This window comes from Spermophilus citellus (genome assembly GCF_964194105.1).
Source record: "Spermophilus citellus genome assembly, chromosome: 18".
Lineage (NCBI taxonomy): Eukaryota > Metazoa > Chordata > Mammalia > Rodentia > Sciuridae > Spermophilus > Spermophilus citellus.
The window spans coordinates 39,772,028-39,790,425 of NC_138200.1; the positions used below are offsets into that span (position 1 = coordinate 39,772,028).

Sequence of the window (18,398 nt, forward strand, 5' to 3'; positions counted from 1 at the left end):
TGAAGTGTAAGACATAATTCTTTTTTTTTTTTTTTTTTTTTTTGGTTTAGCTGGGGATTGAACCCAGGGCTTTGTGCTTGCTGGGCAATCACTCTACCAACTGAAGTATCTCCCCAGCCCACATAAATATTTTTTACATTGATGAAAAGTGCTGGGGAGTGATGACCATTTCATGGTATGGGAGAAAGTACAATGAACTATTTCTAGGTTTACTTTCTTTCATCATAATAAATATGAATTATAAAAAAGTTATGATTATTTTTCTGGTACTGGTGATGAAACCCAGGGCCTTGAACATGCTAGATAAGTACTGTACCACTTAGCTTTATCCCCAGGCCTATTGCTGTGTGTGTGTGTGTGTGTGTGTGTGTGTGTGTGTGTGTGTAGCGGATGTCCTGGACATTGAACCTGCGAGCACATTACCATTGGGCTTTATTCCCAATACTTTTGCTAGCTTTGAATTTGTGATCTGCCTCCTTCAGCCTCTTGAATCAATAAGATTACAGGCATGCACCAGAGTAACCAACTCAGCCCTATTGCTTTAAATGCATTCTTATGTCTACTCTAGGAGATTCCCCCACTCCTTTTAGGGAATGTTAATGAGCAGTTTACAATTATTATTCTATAAAAATATTGTACACTTATTTTATGCTTTTAAAGTCATGTATAAGCCTTGTTTATGTAAGTTTAATGAATAATCATTAAATTTAAGTTATTTTTATTCTTTTTTTTCCCTAGGATTCTACATTTGATGACATATTATCTAGAGCAATAATGAACAATGGCCTGTTATGGATTAGTTGATGACCTTCGGTAATGATCTAATAATATCTACCACAGAGAAGCTAAATATACTCAATTCAGAGTGAACAACCCAGATTGTTACTGACTTTTAAAGATGACAGATCCAATGATGGACTTTTTTGATGATGCCAATCTTTTTGGTGAGACCTTAGAAGGTTTATCAGATGATGCATTTGTACAACCAGGACCTGTTTCACTAGTTGATGAATTGAACTTGGGTGCAGAGTTTGAACCTTTGCATATAGACTCACTGAACCATGTTCATGGTACACCAACACATCAGAAGATGACTGATTTTGAACAGTTAAATCAATTTGATACAATGAAATTTCACCAAGTTAATCAGTCTTTTGGTAGCCCAGCTGAACATGTGTTATCACCACACTCTCAGTTTAATTGTTCTCCTATCCATCCCCAAAACCAGCCCAATGGTTTGTTTCCAGATGTGGCAGATGGCAGTCCAATGTGGGGTCATCAGACAGCTACTAACATTTCTAATCAAAATGGATCTCCTTTTCACCAACAAGGACATTCGCATTCTATGCATCAAAATAAAAGCTTTGTGGCACACCATGACTTTGCCTTATTTCAGGCCAATGAACAACAAACACAGTGTACTTCACTACGCTCACAACAAAACAGAAATACTCTTACCCCAGGGCAAAATTCTCTTAGCCAGTCTAAAAATTTTATGGATGTTAATGTTCCTGGTCCTCATAGAGTCAGTGTTAACCACCCATCACAAATTACTAATGCATCTACTTCACAACAGTCTCTTTCGATGCAGTTTTCTCAAACATCAAATCCTTCAGTACACTTCCTCAAGTGTAACAATCATCAAGAAGGAAATTTTAATGGACCTTCTCCAAATATGACTTCTTGTTCTGTCAGTAATTCTCAGCAGTTTTCTTCACATTATTCCTTTTCTAGTAATCATATTTCACCCAACAGTCTCCTTCAATCCTCTGCAGTTCTTGCACCCAATCATGCAAATCAGACTTTATCTGATTTTACTGGAAGTAATTCCTTTTCACCTCATAGGGGAATCAAGCAGGAATCTACTCAGCATATCCTAAACCCCAATGCATCATTGAATTCAAATAATTTCCAAATGTTGCATTCATCACATCCTCAGGGTAATTATAGCAATTCAAAATTATCTCCTATGCATATGAACTTTCCAGATCCTGTTGACTCAGGAACTCAAATGGGCCATTTCAGTGATCATGTAGAAACTAATGGCTTTTCATCTTTAGAAGACAATTTACTTCATCAAGTGGAGTCTCAATCTGAGCCATTCACAGGACTTGACCCAGAGGACCTCCTTCAGGAGGGTCTGCTTCCGCAATTTGATGAGTCAACATTTGGACAAGATAATTCAAATCATGTTTTAGATCATGACCTTGATCGACACTTTACTTCACATATTGTAGCTCGGCCTTCTGATATGGCTCAAACTCAGTTGCAATGTCAGGCTCGGAGTTGGCATTCATCATTTTCTAATCATCAGCATTTACACGACAGAAATCGCCTGTGTTTACAACGACAGGTATGTAGCTCTTTTGATATTTGGAGTAGAGTAGGATTTTATTCATTGAGTTCGTTTTATTTGTGGCCTATTCAAAATTTCTTAAACTTGGAATTCTATTGAATATGCATATTTTAACATAGGTTTATCTTGCTTTAAAAGTCTTACTGAAAGTGATTCATTGATGTCCTCAAAGCAATAGACTAACATGTCTAAAAATTTGTGAGGTTTTAAAACCTTTTTTGTAACTTTTAATTATTAATACCTTTATTGGAAGGTGATTTTACCAAAAATAAAACTTTTAAAACCATAATAAAATAAGAAACAACAGACTGGGAAATTTTTATTGCAGATGTGATGGACATACTGTTAACATTCCTGTGAAAAGCTCATATAAATTGATTACAGATCTTAAAATTGTAGCTGATAACTGGATAAAGCTCATAAATGAAATTCACAAAGTAGGAAATTATATTAGTAAACAACCAGGAAAATGTGCAATTTTAGTAATAATTAATTCAGTGTGGAGTGTGGTTTCATTTTTATCAGTCAAATAAATTTTTAGAATGTTAGTGCTTCAAAGTTTTGATGAAATTGGTACTTACGTGGCTTTGTCAATTAAAATAAATATTTTAGAAAGCAATTTGATGGCATATTAGAATAACCTAAACATTTCAAAAGTAGTATACCTGTAGATATTTACCTTACAGTTTTTCTAAGGGACAACTGGAAACAGCATATCCATATTAGATAACTATATTAGATGGTCTAATTTAAGTATTAAAAAGTCTTTGAAAACTAACACTGAAAATATGTTAATGATGAGAGGGAAGCATAATTCAAAATTATGATCACAGTAAAATGGTTTAGAGAACAGGCTCTGGTTCCAGAGCACATATGTTTGAATCTTATTTCCTCTTTCTTATGAGTTGTATGACTTTGAGCTAGTTCAATAATTTTTATGTGTCTCTTTTTTCTTGTCTTTAAAATAAGAAATAATAGTAGGATCTATCTTGTAAAGCTTTTGAAAGGATTAGCAGTTACAATGTGTAAGAGTGCTGAGGACTTTGCCTAGCTTATATTTAAGTACTTAATAAATGTTTTTATAATTACACTTATAGCAATTTGAAAATATGTACATTAAAAAATACCAGAAGAAATAGTTTGGTTTAGGGTAGTACAGTTACATTTTTCTTCCGTTTGTTTTATATAATTTTTGTCATGTTAAGTACATTACTTTTATAATTAAAAATATACTTCATATAATATTTTACATTTCTGTGAACTCTTGTTAAATTAGGGATTTATAAAATGCTTTAATACCTTGGCTATCTTTGAGACTCTGGACAACAAAATACACCATGGTTCTTGATATTAAAATTTTGAGATCCGTTTTTCATTAGACTTAAAGCATTTAGAAAGAAAGAAAATCCTTATGTTTTCCATAAGGTTTACTTTAGTTGTATTTTTCCCTTCCTCCCTCCCTCCCTCCCTCCCTCTCTCCCTCCCTCCCTCCCTCCCTCTCTCTCAGGACTGAACCAAGAGACTGAGTGCCCAGCTCTTTTTATTCTTTATTATTCTCAAACTTGGAATCCTCCTGTCTCAGCCTCCCAAATCACTGGGATTACAGGTGTGCATCACCACACCCAGCTTAGTCATATTTCAAAGAGTATTTTCCACATATTTTTTCAAACATCTAGATGGATGTAAACATACTTAAAAGGTGCTTAAAAACATCTCCCTTCAGGGTCTGAGGCTGTGGCTCAGTGGTAGAGCGCTTGCCTAGCATACGTGAGGCCCTGGGTTTGAGCCTCAGCAACTCATAAAAATTAAAAAACAAATAAAATAAAGGCATTTAAAAAAAAAAGAACTGAAATTTCTTAAAAAAAAAAACAAACAAACTTTCTTCTTCTGACAAGTTGAGTATTATGATTCTGCTCCCTCTACTGGAGGAGGATCAAGCCCAGATTGGATTGAATTTAGGTTCATCTATCTACTTTGTATGTAGATTTCTGAGTAGTTTGATTTATCATTTTGTCCACTGAATAATTGAAATTATGGACCATGAAATTTGTTAACTTTTTAATTTTGTTTTTCTAAGGCCTGTTACGATTTTAATTTATCTTTGTGTGTGCATGTGTTATGTATCTTAATTCATGCATTTCATTAATGTATTTCTAAAGATGTTTTCCCAGCTTTAGAAAATAGTAGGAACTGTTATAGGTTTGGAATGAAAGGATAGTAAGGTGCAGTCCATTTAGAATACTTTTTTTTGACTACTGAATGTCTATTCTCAAGTTTTCTATTTCTTATTAGTGTTAAAGTAATGAATTTTGTAGCCAGGCACCGTGGTGCATATCTGTAATCCTAGCAGCTCAGGAAGCTGAGGCAGGAGGATTGCAAGTTTAAAGCAGCCTCAGCAATTTATTGAAGCCCTAAGCAACTCAGTGAGAACCTGGTCTCTAAATAAAATACAAAAAGAGTTGGGGATGTGGCTCAGTGCTTGAGTGCCCTGTGTTCAATTCCTGGTACCAAAGAAAAAGTAATGGGTTTTGTTGATTGTAGGAGGTAAAGAGTAGAAATGAAGTGATAAAGAGGGCTATTATGATTATTATTATATATTGCATGTCACATTTTCTACCACGCGACCTGCGCAGTGGTTTCATTAATGAGGTTCTGGCATTCAGTTAGTTAGAAGAGATCAAAATAAAACACACAGACAGTACCTTATTTTAATGCTAGGTCCGAGACGGCTCGGTCTCCCTGTTTCCCTGCCTCCAGCCGCTCAGCAGGGCAGCGAGGATTACTCTGGGCTAGCAGGAGAGAGAGAGAGCGAACACGCCGGGGATCAGCCTTTTATTTGGGGGAAACAAGAGATTCAGGGGAGAATTCCATCCAATGAAGGTTGAGGGGGGGCTGTACTCCAAGGTCAGGGTCAGTGATTGGGTCTCCAGGGTCAGTGGTTACGCACACCCCCACACGGATGGGCTCTCTCATCAGGAAAGGGTCGGGATAACTCCGACACAGCCAGAGTGCCTCAGGCCCTTAACGGGAGTCACCCAATCACGTGTCAGAATGGCTCCCCACATATTCCCCCTTTTTATTCTTAACAATGAGGCGGCGGTTCACTCTCTGGAGTCCCCGGATTCTTGATTGGAGGACTCGCCATCCTATAGTTACAATACAAAAGAGAATTAACAGCAAAGAGAATAATCCAATAATGTACCAAGCGGAGTGTTTAAGAATATTTCCAGGGTTGAATCCATTTAACTCCTTCAATATTTGGTTAGCCAAAGAAGAAGGATCTGAAAAATCAGCTCTATTATTTTGAATGTCTTGGATATGGTGATGAAGTTCCAGAATATCCAAGCTATTATTACTATTTTGCCAAATGTCTAATAAATGGTTTTTAACCTTCTCCCAATCCCAGAGAGAAGCATTGTACTTGGCAGCTGTAACACATACATACTTATAATTAGCATGGCATTTAAGCCTTTCCTTAAATTTTAAGGCTGAAAGTTCATTACCAATGTTAATAACAGTCGCCTCTAAGGCGTTTAACTTAGTCTCAATCCTTTCATCAATATTTACTTGATTACGCAGAGCCTTGGAAGTATTTTGAGCTAAATTATTAAGAAATTTTGCATGCTGAATATTTTGAGACAATGTCAGAGATGCAGAGACGGTTGAGGCAATAAATGAGACCAGTGCTAAGACACCAACAATTATGACTCCAATAGCACGTTTAGGTCTTGTTAGCTGGGCATGAATTTGCTGTAAAACTTGTAAACCAGCATCAGCATACCATGGCTCTGAAATATTAGCAGGTAATAAAACAAAAGAGGGCTGATGAAGTATCAGCACTCCTTTTCCTCCATTATACCTAGAAATACAATTGGTTAGGTTGCACTTATTACAAGTAACAAAATATCTATCATCTATCCATCTAACTTTAACATTTCCAATAATTAAAACATAAGGAGATTGGACACAGGCTCTTAAGCCATAGCAAGATCCCTCTTTACAGTTCTTGCCAACAAATTTTGGTAAAGGTTTATCTGTAAAATGTAAATACTCTGAGGCAGCAATTAAACGCCAAATATCTCTTTGAATGCCTCCTTCACTATAAGTCAAAATATTACTAACAAATCCTGCAGGTGTCATAGCAGAATTTCTTCGTAATTGTCTCTTATCAATTTTTGGAGACCAGTCTAAAATATACCCACTAGCTTTAGACACCTTATGTTGTACAGGAAAGGTATTTACACAATCCATCCATTTAGGAAAGGTGCCAATTTCAATTATAGAACTATTTGGACAGTGGGGTACTGGTGGAGGTTTTGCAGAAATGACTGGCTTGTTATGGGAAAGTCCCATCTTAATTATTGATCTAGTATTAGGTTTTAAGTCTCCATAAATAGAATTATTTGTCAGTCTAGGTTTACCAATCGCTGTCTTTTCTTCAAATGATACTTTTAGACAGCCAGCATGTTTATCATGTGACCAACATAAAGGTAATTGGGCACTGTAGCCAGAATAATTAAATCTAGTCACATGACTGGGAGTAATATGAGTATCTGTAAATCCTCCCATCATGAATGAGTCATTAGTAAATACTGGAATAGATTCTCCAGTCCACACAGCTGGGTGTACCAGGGGTGGATCTGGGAAATATGTCCAATAAGTGTCTACTTGATTCCCTTTTACCTGACAGCCCAGTAGGGCAATTACTGTCGCTACCATCAAGACTGGTGTCCTGTTCTTTCCTAGGCGTCGAAGTATTTGGGAAGCCTGGGTTGTCAATTTCTTCACATCTTTCCACGAAATCAGCTTCTCGGCTGGTTCAATCTGGTTTTTCTTCATCTTTTTCCGATATCTCCTCCTTCTGGGTTGTGGCTCCTCCGTGTCTATCTTCAGTCGCTTGAGTCTGGGTTCTATCTCCTCCATGTCTGATAGCACGTTCAGGCACCCAGATAGGACGAAAAGCACCTTCTGGAAAAATACAAGCATGCCCTCGGCCCCATGATATTACCGGATCTGGGCCCTTCCACTGACCAGTCTGTAAATCTTTCCACAGAACTCTGCCTAAAGGGCCTGTCACCGAGGGAGACATTTGCCTCTCAGCAGCAGTGTGACCTTCTGTGTCACAGTTTAAAAAATTTAAAACAAATAAGGCATGATTAAGGCTATTTTGGGGAGTCATTATCTTATTCCCCCTTTTTAATTTTTGTAATTGAAGTTTAATAGATAAATGAGCTCGTTCTACAATGGCTTGACCTTGGGGGTTATAAGGAATTCCTGTTTTATGATTAATTTGAAACTCTTGGCAAAATTGTTGAAAAGCAGAGCTTACATAAGCTGGAGCATTATCTGTTTTAATCTGCATAGGACACCCTAAAACAGAAAAAGCTGCTAAGCAATGAGAAATTACATGTTGAGTATTTTCCTTAGTACGTGCTGTGGCAAAAATAAATCTAGAATAAGTGTCCACTATGACATGCACATAACATTGCTTACCAAATTGAGGAATATGAGTTACATCCATTTGCCATATTTGATTTGGTTTTAATCCACGGGGATTTACCCCTGATGGCAGAGATGGAGTGTAAATAACACACTTAGGGCATTGGCTTACAATCTGACGAGCCTGTTCTCTGGTAATACTGAATTTTTTACGTAAGCTAGAAGCATTTTGATGATGCAAGGAATGGGAAGCTAGGGCACAGTCATATGAAGACATCTGTTGACAAAAAGCTACTAATTTATCAATATTATCATTACCTGCAACCAAAGGTCCAGGGAGGCTAGAATGTGCTCGGATATGTCCAATAAAATATGGGTACTTCCTCATTAGCACTGTCTTTTGTAAATTATGAAATAATTCAAATAACTCCTGTGATGAAGTAAACCCAATAACTGAGGTTTCAATATTTTTGGTAATTCTGACTGCATATAAGCTGTCAGAATAGATATTAATAGGCTCATTTGAAAAATAATCTAAGGCCAAAATCAGGGCTTGAAGTTCTGCCCTTTGAGTTGAAGTATAAGAAGTTTGTATTACCTCTGTGTGAACACGGCTGAAGAAACCTGCCTTACCAGAGCTGGAACCATCTGTGAACACCGATAAAGCTCCCTCTATTGGATGGGAAAGTACAATCTTTGGAAAAATAAGTGATGTTAATGATGCAAATTGTACAATCTTATCACGAGGATAATGGCTATCTATCTGGCCAGGGAAATCTGCAAAAGCTATCTGCCATGAACTAGAAGTTTGAAAAAGCCAATTAGTCTGTTGAACAGAAAATGGAATAGGATTAGCATGAGCCAATAATATATCATCCATAAAATGAATAATGTATGCATCAGGGAAGCTATTTCTAATGGGATCTATTGCCTGATCAACATATTTTTGACACAGTGTAGGGCTATTACGCATTCCCTGAGGAAGGACTTTCCAGCAGTATCTTTTAACAGGTTCCTTAAAATTAACTGCTGGGACAGTGAAAGCAAATTTTTCACAATCTTCAGGATGTAACCTTATAGAGAAAAAACAGTCTTTTAAATCTATTACCATCAAGCTGTAATCTAAAGGAATGGCTGTGGGGGAGGGAAGTCCTGGCTGTAATGATCCCATAGGCTGAATTATCTGGTTTATTGCTCTTAAATCCTGCAGTAATCTCCAATTTCCTGACTTTTTCTTAATAACAAAAATAGGTGTATTCCAAGGGCTAAGTGTTGGTTCAATATGACCAGCTTGAAGTTGTTCTTCAACTAATCTATGAATTATTTTAAGCTTTTCCCCTGAGATGGGCCACTGAGAAATCCAAATAGGCTCTTCTGTGAGCCATGTAATTTTTTCAGCTGTTTTAAGGATCGGGGAAGTACTCAGTGCCCCTAATAAAAATTTTGACCTGAAGTGTTTACTAATCCTTGCCGTGTAGACTGGCTTGTAAACAGATATTCTTCCTGAAAGTTTTTCCTATCATCTCCAGGAAAATACCTCTGATTAATTTCTTCAACTGACCTTATAGAATTTGGGGTGACTAGTAGCAGTCCCATTTTGGCTAGTATATCTCTTCCCCATAGATTAGCTGGTAAAGACTCTAACACATAAGGCTTAAATATTCCACTGTTCCCATCAGAATCTTCCCAACGGAGATAGTTGGCACTTTGAGCAGGCTGTGAAATTTTTCCTATTCCTTCTAGATTAGCTGAGGCTGTATGCAGAGGCCATTGTCTGGGCCAAAACCGGCTGGACAACACGGAGCTATCAGCCCCTGTGTCAATTATTCCTAGGAAATTTTTGTTATTAATTCTAAGTTTTAATAAAGGGCGTTCTTGTCGCACTAACTGGGACCAATATACTCTGTCCGGCGGTTTAGAAACTGAATCTGCCGGCAGGTGCCTTTCTGAGACACAAGGCAATAATATTAATTGAGCAAAAATATCCTTTGGGGTGAGTCTTAGGGCATAATTGGATCTTACAGTAACATATAATTGCCCTTTAAATTCTGAATCTATCACACCAGGTATTACTTCAATAGCTCCCTTTAAATTATTACGCCCCAAAATTAAACCTACAGTATTTTCAGGAAGCGGCCCGAAAATCCCAGTAGGGATTTGTGTTGGTCCCGTTTCAGGATCTAATTCAACTGTCTCTGAAGGTCCTAAGAAAACTGTCTGTGATCCATGTCTCTGCTCCGGTAAAAATCGCGGACTGTCCTGGTCGGCGCCGCTAGTGACGTCACACTGTGTGACGTCTCCCCATATTGTTTCTGGGCCCGGGGAGGGGCCGAACGGAAGTTTTTTGTCCCCTCGCTAGGAGGAAATACTTGTGGCGAGAAGGCGGGCTCATCCGCGCCACCCGAATCAACCACGTGGCGCCGAGTCCTGCAATATCTATTATCGCCAGTAGATGGAGCCCTAAACCTAAATTTGCGTTGGCGACATTCGTAGGCGAAATGACCGGGTTTTCCGCAAACGTAACACTTGCTGCGGGACTTCTGAACTGAATTTTGTGGCCCCAAAGTTTCCTTTAATACTGTTGCTAAGGCTACCGTTTGCAACTGAGTGGAATCTAAGTCAGAACACAAGCGAATATACTCAGAAATTGTTCCTTTCTTACGATGGGGGCGGAGAACATCTTGGCAAATTTTGTTTGCGTTCTCAAAAGCCAATTGTCTAACAATAAATTCGCTAGCTCCTGGGTCTCCGATGGACCTGTTCGCAGCCTGATATAGTCGGGCTACGAAATCTGAATAAGTCTCACTGGCACCTTGTCTGATTTTGGTAAGAACTAAATTGGACTGGTCCTTGGGGACAATTTGCCTCCAGGCACGTTTTGCACAATCAGTTATTTGATTGTACACTACAAAATCATAATTTAACTGTCTTTCTAAATCAGCAAAATCTTCAGTCCCTAAAAACATCGTTACTGGCGTTTCTATGCCCTGTCTTCTGTTTCTTTCTGCCTGTTCATTACAAAAATCAGTCCAGTAAGTTTTCCAAAGTAAGTAATTTCCCCCGCTCAGACAAGATCTGGCTAAAAAAACCCAGTCACTAGGAGGAAGGGGTTGTGAGCAGATATTTTCTATCAGACTCTGAACAAAAGGCGAATTTGGGCCGTACGTTTCACATGCATTTTTTAATTCCTTGATAGTTTTAAATGGAATTACAGCATGAATTCTAACTCTCTGATTTTGCTCATCAGTTTGCTCAAAAACTGGAAAGAGGTGAAAACCAGTAGTATCCTCCCCCATTTCTTGAGCCTTCTTAATACCTTGCTGAACTGGGGTAAGAAAAGTCATCTTTAATTCAGCACACCTGTTAAATTTGGTTCTTCTAGCAGGTATCGGCTGAATTTTAAAGGCTTGGGCAGGTGGTGCTAAATGCAATCTATTAAAATTTCTCTCTAAGTCCTGAGTTTCTATGTCTAATTCTTCTTCCTCAGACTGCGAGCTGCTATCAGACTCTGTACTATCGCCATTTGGAATTTGGGTTTCTAACTCACGTGGCTGAGAAGAAACCTGAGCCCCGCTAGGAGTTTCCTTTGTATTTTCCTCTCCAGGAAGATTGGTTACCACTTCTGGAGGGCTCTCCAAGATTAGAGATGCTTCTTCTTTATCATGCTGTTCTGTATAATCTGTCTGCGGGCTAGCTTGCACATTTCTAACCTTTGTTTTAGCTCCTAGCGCTTTTGTTTTAAAACGGCTCAAAGGAAAGGAAATTAACTTAGCCTCAGGCTGATTTTCCATTTGAATAGACCTAATGGCTCTTTGAATACCTCTCAGAAGCTCTTCTGGTGGCCATGGACTCTGGTCCATGTATTCAAAGAGACAAATTTCTAGGGCCGTCCAAGTTTTCTGTATATTCTCTATGCCTCCAGGTATTTCAGTAGAAAGACAAACTCTCTGTAACTTTCTTCCTAATTTCTCCCAAGTAAGTAAATTTGGAGACTCTTGGTCACAAAACCAAGGACAATATTCACCTACAATCTTTAAGAATTGCAATAACTGAGTTTTCTTTATCTGTTTTCCTTTCTGATTAATTATACTGTCTAAAATAGTTAGATACATTTCCTTATCCGAAGAAGTAGAATTTCCCATTTTAAGTAAATTAACGTCTCTTTCCTTCAATATTTCTTGGTACTTTTGTGACTCAAATGTCACTTTTTCCTTTCTCTTATTTCTTATTTTCTTTATTTCCTCTTTATTTCTTTATTTCTATTTCCTTATCTTCCTTTCTCTTTATTTCTTTCCCTTAATCTTTTTAGCGCGCGCTCCCACTCAATCTAACTAATTCAGAATGCCCCACGTTGGGCGCCAATTCTACCACGCGACCTGCGCAGTGGTTTCATTAATGAGGTTCTGGCATTCAGTTAGTTAGAAGAGATCAAAATAAAACACACAGACAGTACCTTATTTTAATGCTAGGTCCGAGACGGCTCGGTCTCCCTGTTTCCCTGCCTCCAGCCGCTCAGCAGGGCAGCGAGGATTACTCTGGGCTAGCAGGAGAGAGAGAGAGCGAACACGCCGGGGATCAGCCTTTTATTTGGGGGAAACAAGAGATTCAGGGGAGAATTCCATCCAATGAAGGTTGAGGGGGGGCTGTACTCCAAGGTCAGGGTCAGTGATTGGGTCTCCAGGGTCAGTGGTTACGCACACCCCCACACGGATGGGCTCTCTCATCAGGAAAGGGTCGGGATAACTCCGACACAGCCAGAGTGCCTCAGGCCCTTAACGGGAGTCACCCAATCACGTGTCAGAATGGCTCCCCACAACATTTATTTACAGAATTATGGGCATATGGTCTAATAATTTAAATTATTTATACATGGAATTTATAACAAGTTCTGGCAGAGCATATAAGCTTTTTGCTTATGTAATTTTTGGCATGTTCTGGATGTTTATGGGTGCTGACTTTATTTTTTTTATTTTTCCAACTTTGGAAATGTGTACTTCAGTACTCAGAAAGCTGACATGTTATTTTAATAAGGTGTTCTTATCAGATTCTAAAGAAGATTTTTTTTTCTGAGGTTTATTATCAGGTTTCTTTAACTATTTCTCTTCAAGAATTTCCCCCCCCCAGCACCAAAAAAAAAAAAAAAAAAAAAAAGAATTTTATGTCAGGCTAAATTGGCATTACTACATATGGAAGTTTAGAGATTTAAAAATAATAGTTACAATTTTTAGTTTATCAAAACAATTGAGTCATTTTGTTATAGTGTAAATGAGGTATTGTTTAATCTACTGATTGAAAAATCACTGATGCCTTTCTTCAGAATTCTAGAAAATTGTATTGAGAATGTTGGATGTTCAGTGAATAATTCTAAGCCTTAACTTTTCTTATTCCTCAAGTGCAGTAGAGGGATTGTATGTAAAATTCCAAATATTTTAGAGTATCTGACATCTGTATCAATTGTTAAAACAGTGAATATGAATGAGATAACCTCTCTAGAATTTGACTCTAGAATTTCACCACTTAAAAATTTGACTCTAGGACTGGGGATATAGCTCAGTTGCTTGAGTATTTGCCTTGCATGCACAAGGCGCTGGGTTCAATCCCCAGCACTCCTCAAAAAAAAAAAAAAAAAAAAAAAAGACTCTAGAATGTTACCACTTAAAAAATAGAAGAGAGAAGGTGCCCTGATGCTTAAGGGAAAAGGCTTGAGGATGAGGTGGGTAAAAAGCTATCACAAATGCTTTTCTAAATGTTAGTATTTTCTCTATGCTACAGTTGGTTCATGCTATCTTAACTCTAATTTTTGGAGCAATGGAATTTTGAGAGAATAACACTAAACTTTTCATTGTTCTTTTCTGACATTTTCTACTGTTTTGTAACACACAATCTTTAGTTTTTGTCCTTTTTTTAAAAAGTAGAAACAATGTATTGAGCAGTGTGTGGTTTTTCAATGTTTGTATATTTAATTTAGTATAAAAGTTCTATAGCAGTGAAACATGGAATGACTAACAAGAGGAAATAGAATTTTAGGTGCTCACTTTAATACTTTGAATTTTTTTTCTGAAGGTAGAGAAGCTTATTACTTAATATTTGAATTAATTTTTGTTTGTTTTGTTTGTTTGTTTGTTTTGGTACTGGGGATTGAACCCAGGGGCACGCAACCACTGAGCCACATCCCCAGCCTTTTGTTTTTAAATATCTTTAATTAATTAATTAATTTATTTATTTATGTGGTGCTGAGGATGGAACCCAGGGCCTCACACATACTAGGCGAGCGCTCTACCGCTGAGCTACAACCCCAGCCCATCCCCAGTCTTTTTATATTTCATTTAGAGACAGGGTCTTGTGAAGTTTTATTGGAGCTTTGCTAAGTTGCTAAGGCTGGCTTTGATCTTAGAAGCCTCCTGCTTCAGCCTCCCCAACTGCTGGGATTTCAGGCATACACCAGCATGCCTGGCTATTAATTTTATTATTATTATTTTTCAGTTCTAGGATTGATCTGAGGGCTGTTTTATCACTGTGCTACCTTTTTAATTTTTAATTTAAGACAAGATCTGTAAGTTGCCCAGGGTGATCTTGAATGTGAGCTCCTTCTGCCTCACTCAGCCTTGTAAATCACTGGAATTACAGGTGTGTATCACCACACCTGGCTATTACTTATAAACTTTTAAAAAACAACTTAAAGACAGGCTTGGGTAGCTTTTATAAGGCATATTTTAAAGATACTCTTTTTTTTTTTTAACTTGTAGTATCGTTATCAAAAGGTATCTATTGTTGACATTTAAAAAAATCTTGTCTCTCTTCCTTGTCCCTCACCTCCATGGTTTTGCATTTTTAAGAAACCAAGTTGGGAACATAGACTTTGTACTTCTTTTTGGCAGATTGCTTTTTAACCTTCTAGTCAATATGTTGCATACACTTTTTACACTATTAACATTTTTTTAAACGATTTTGAATCTCTGAATAGTTTGCCATTTTAAGGTTGCTAAATTATAGTATAAAAGTAAGGTTATTACCAAGTTGTTGGAAAATCTGAATTAAGGTGATTAAAATATCTTCATATTTTCTTGCATATATTATCATAATAATTGAATTTAAATTAAGTGTGTATTAATAATGAATTACAGTATCTAATAGATACAGCATTTACTTTCTACCAAGCACTGCTCTAAATTATTATTATTATTTTTTTTTGGTTTGTTTTTGTTTTGTAACAGGGATTGAACCCAGTGGTGCTTAACCATTGAGCTACATCCCCCGCTCTTTTTCATATTTTATAGACAGAGTCTCACTGAGTTACTTTAGGACTTCACTAAGTTGCTTTGAACTCATGATCCTTCTGTCTCAGCCTCCCAAGCTGCTGGAATTACAAGCGTGCCCCCCCCTCTAAATATTTAACATATATTAATACATTGATCTCTCTCAACAGTCCTTTTATTTGAGTAGTACTGGGAAGAAATTAAGTAATAAACCTAAAGTCACACAGTAAGTGACCATAGTGGATCCAACCCCAATTTTTCTCTGTCATCACTTTACTTCAATGTATTTTACTACATTTTGTGTATAAAAAGGATGTTCTAAATGATTTCTTCCTCCTTTCACCATTCAAAAATCTACTTTACTAATAAAGCAAAGACTTGTTTTGGAATCTTTAAATCGAGAAGACTGTGAGTCCAGTATTTCCTGGCTGTATTGACAATCGATTATCCATCAGCAGAAGAAAAACAACCCTAAAACAAAATAAACAAAAACTAAACTAAAATCTATATTGCTTCCAAAAGTGCTCTGGTATTTTTAATATGATTTTTTATAAAATGATAAGAACAAATGCCCTAACATTAAAACACAATAATTATCTTTGAATGTTGGAAGGTCAGAATGTTTAGAGATTGAATCAGGCCTAGAAAGTAGAAGTCATATCATTTAGTTTAAGGAAGAAGCTTGAAATAAATCTCTTGCTGAACATAGGGAGATGAAACAGCTCAAATGTGTCATAGAAAGAACTTTTATAGTTGGTGGAAAAGATGAAATTGGTCGATTATTCCAACTCTTAATTTTCTATGGTGTTTTTTTTGTTGTTGTTGTTGTTTTTTAAATATTTATTTATTTTTTTAGTTATCGGCAGACACAACATCTTTGTTGGTATGTGGTGCTGAGGATCGAACCTGGGCCGCACGCATGCCAGACGAGCGTGCTACCGCTTGAGCCACATCCCCAGCCCAGGTTCTATGATTTTAATTTTAGGTTTCATTATAGTATATATCATTTATATTACCTATTTTTCTCCTGAGTATCAATTACAGATGATGAAGAAAGATGATAAGTTCCACTGACATCCAACAATGTCAAGGCGTTATTGACTATACATAGTTTTCTAGATAGTTAAAATATATTCTGTTGAACATTCAAAACTAATGTGCCTGTGGTGATGCACACCTGCAATCCCAGTGACTTGGTAGGGTGAGGAGGATCACACGTTCTAGGCCAGCCTCAGCAATTTATTGAGACCCTAAGTAACTTAGTGAGACCCTGTTTCAAAATTTCAAAAAAGGACTGGGGATGTGGTTAAGAGGTTAAGCAACCCTGGGGTCAATCCCCAGTAACAATAAAGAAGAAAAGAAGAAAAAAAGCATTCAAAACTTTAATTATATCTCCCTCCACCACTCCCCGCACCATGATGATAGAATTGTCATGTGAGCAAAAGATGAAGAAAGATTTAAGATTTTTTTTTAATAGCAGGTCTTATGTGTTCACATTTTTTTATTCTTAGTATTAAACCTCCAGGAATTACTTTCACTTAAATTAGACTCTAATGGAGCCCAGTAGATATTTTTAAACCATCTTAAGCAGAATGTAAAATTATTATGAGAAGGGGAAGACATATAAAACTAAAGAAAGATTTTGTTCTACTTTGTTTATAACTGTTAAATTAAGAGGACCTCAAACTATTTGCAATTATTTTTCAGTAGTAATTTTCCTAAGTCCGAAAAGCAGAAAATGTATGCATAATTTTTTTAGAATTTCACTCCATTGTATCCTAGACAAAAAAAGAAAAATACACTTTAGTAATACTTGAAGTGCCACCTTAATTTTTTTTTTCATTACTGGGGATGGAATGCAGTCTATTCGTGAGCTATACTCCCAACCCTATTTATTTTTTGAGATAGGATCTGCCTAAGTTGTTGAGACTTGTCTTGAACTTTAAGTTTTCCTGCCTCAGCCTCCTGAGTCTCTGAGATTACAGGTGTGCACCACCATGCCTAGTTTAAAATTAAAAGTTCATAAGATACTGTTTACCAGAATTTATTTAAATCTATACCTGATATTTGGCATGATATTGCTTATAAAAAGTTTCAAAATTCTTAGTTGACTTACTCATCCAAAGCACAAAATAGAAATTCTATCAAGAATTTTTGTTATTGTTTGTAATTTATTTGTTCTTATTAGTTATACATTACTGTAGAATCTATTTTGACGTATTATACATATAGAGAGTATAACTTCTCATTCTCCTGATTGTACATGATGTAGAATTACACTGTGTAATCAAATATGCACATAGGAAAGTAAAATCCAATTAATTCTATTATCTTTCCTATTCCCATTCCTCCTTCCTTCCCTTCATACCCCTTTGTCTAATCCAAAGTATTTCTATGCTTCCCACCCCACTCCCCACCCCTTATTGTGAGTTAGCATCAGAGAGAAACTTTGGCCTTTGGTTTTGGAGGGTTGGCTTTTTTCATTTAGCATGATAGTCCCCAGTTCCATCCATTTACTGCCATAATTTCATTCTTCTTTAAGGCTGAGTAGTATTCCAGTGTGTGTGTGTTTGTGTGAATCTCACATTTTCTTTACCCATTCATCTGTTGAAGGGCACCTATGCTGGTTCCATAGTTTAGCTATTGTGAACTGAGCTGCTATAAACAGTGATGTGGCTGTGTAACTGTAGTATGCTGATTTTAAGTCCTTTATCCCAAGGAATGGGATAACTGGGTCAAATGGTGGTTTAATTCTAAGTTTTCTGAGGAATCTCTATACTGCTTTCCAGAGTGGTTGCACCAATTTTCAGTCCCACCAGAAATTTAGGGATGTACATTTTCCCCACATCCTTGCCAACATTTATTGTTACTTGTCTTCTTGATAATTGCCCATCCTGACTGGAGTAAGATGAAATCTCAGTGTAGTTTTAATTTGCACTTCTTTAACTGCTAGAGATGTTGGACATTTTCTTTTTTAGTTGGTTTTTCAGTTCAAGTAGACCAGATTTTGTTTTTAACATTTCTGTCAAATCTTCTAGATTATACAGTGTTCTATTTTAATTGAGAAATTGGAGAATGTTAGCTAGTTCTGAAATTTCTTAATTATTAAACTATTTGTACAATTTTACATTATACAAAAGGTAAACTCTACACTGTCTCCCAGGATTCAGAGTAACAGAAGCTTGGTTGTTAACAATAACTGTAAGGCTATTGACTTTAAAGTATGAGGTTGCATACTTAGGGGTAAGAGATGAACAGGAAATAAATTTGAATGTCGGGGCGACTGGAGGACTAACAATTGGTAGGGAATTTGTGGATTAGTATGCTATGTGAAGTGTTTGAGATTC

The 18,398-nt window shown here is 36.9% G+C and overlaps 1 protein-coding gene across 9 annotated transcripts in view; it reads left to right on the top strand.

Moving 5' to 3' along the window:
- CHD9 (chromodomain helicase DNA binding protein 9) overlaps positions 1–18,398 on the top strand; it is a 219,037-nt gene that overhangs the window by 64,514 nt on the left and 136,125 nt on the right. For 7 of the 9 annotated variants that reach the window (XM_081274950.1, XM_081274958.1, XM_081274956.1 and 4 more), the window contains one exon: positions 739–2,353. In XM_081274950.1, coding sequence (XP_081131076.1) covers positions 899–2,353 — 1,455 coding nt within the window. In that variant the 5' untranslated portion in view covers positions 739–898. Of the gene's footprint in view, positions 1–738; positions 2,354–18,398 lie in introns of those variants that run through there. The other 2 variants (XM_081274959.1, XM_081274960.1) reach the window with 1 other exon arrangement.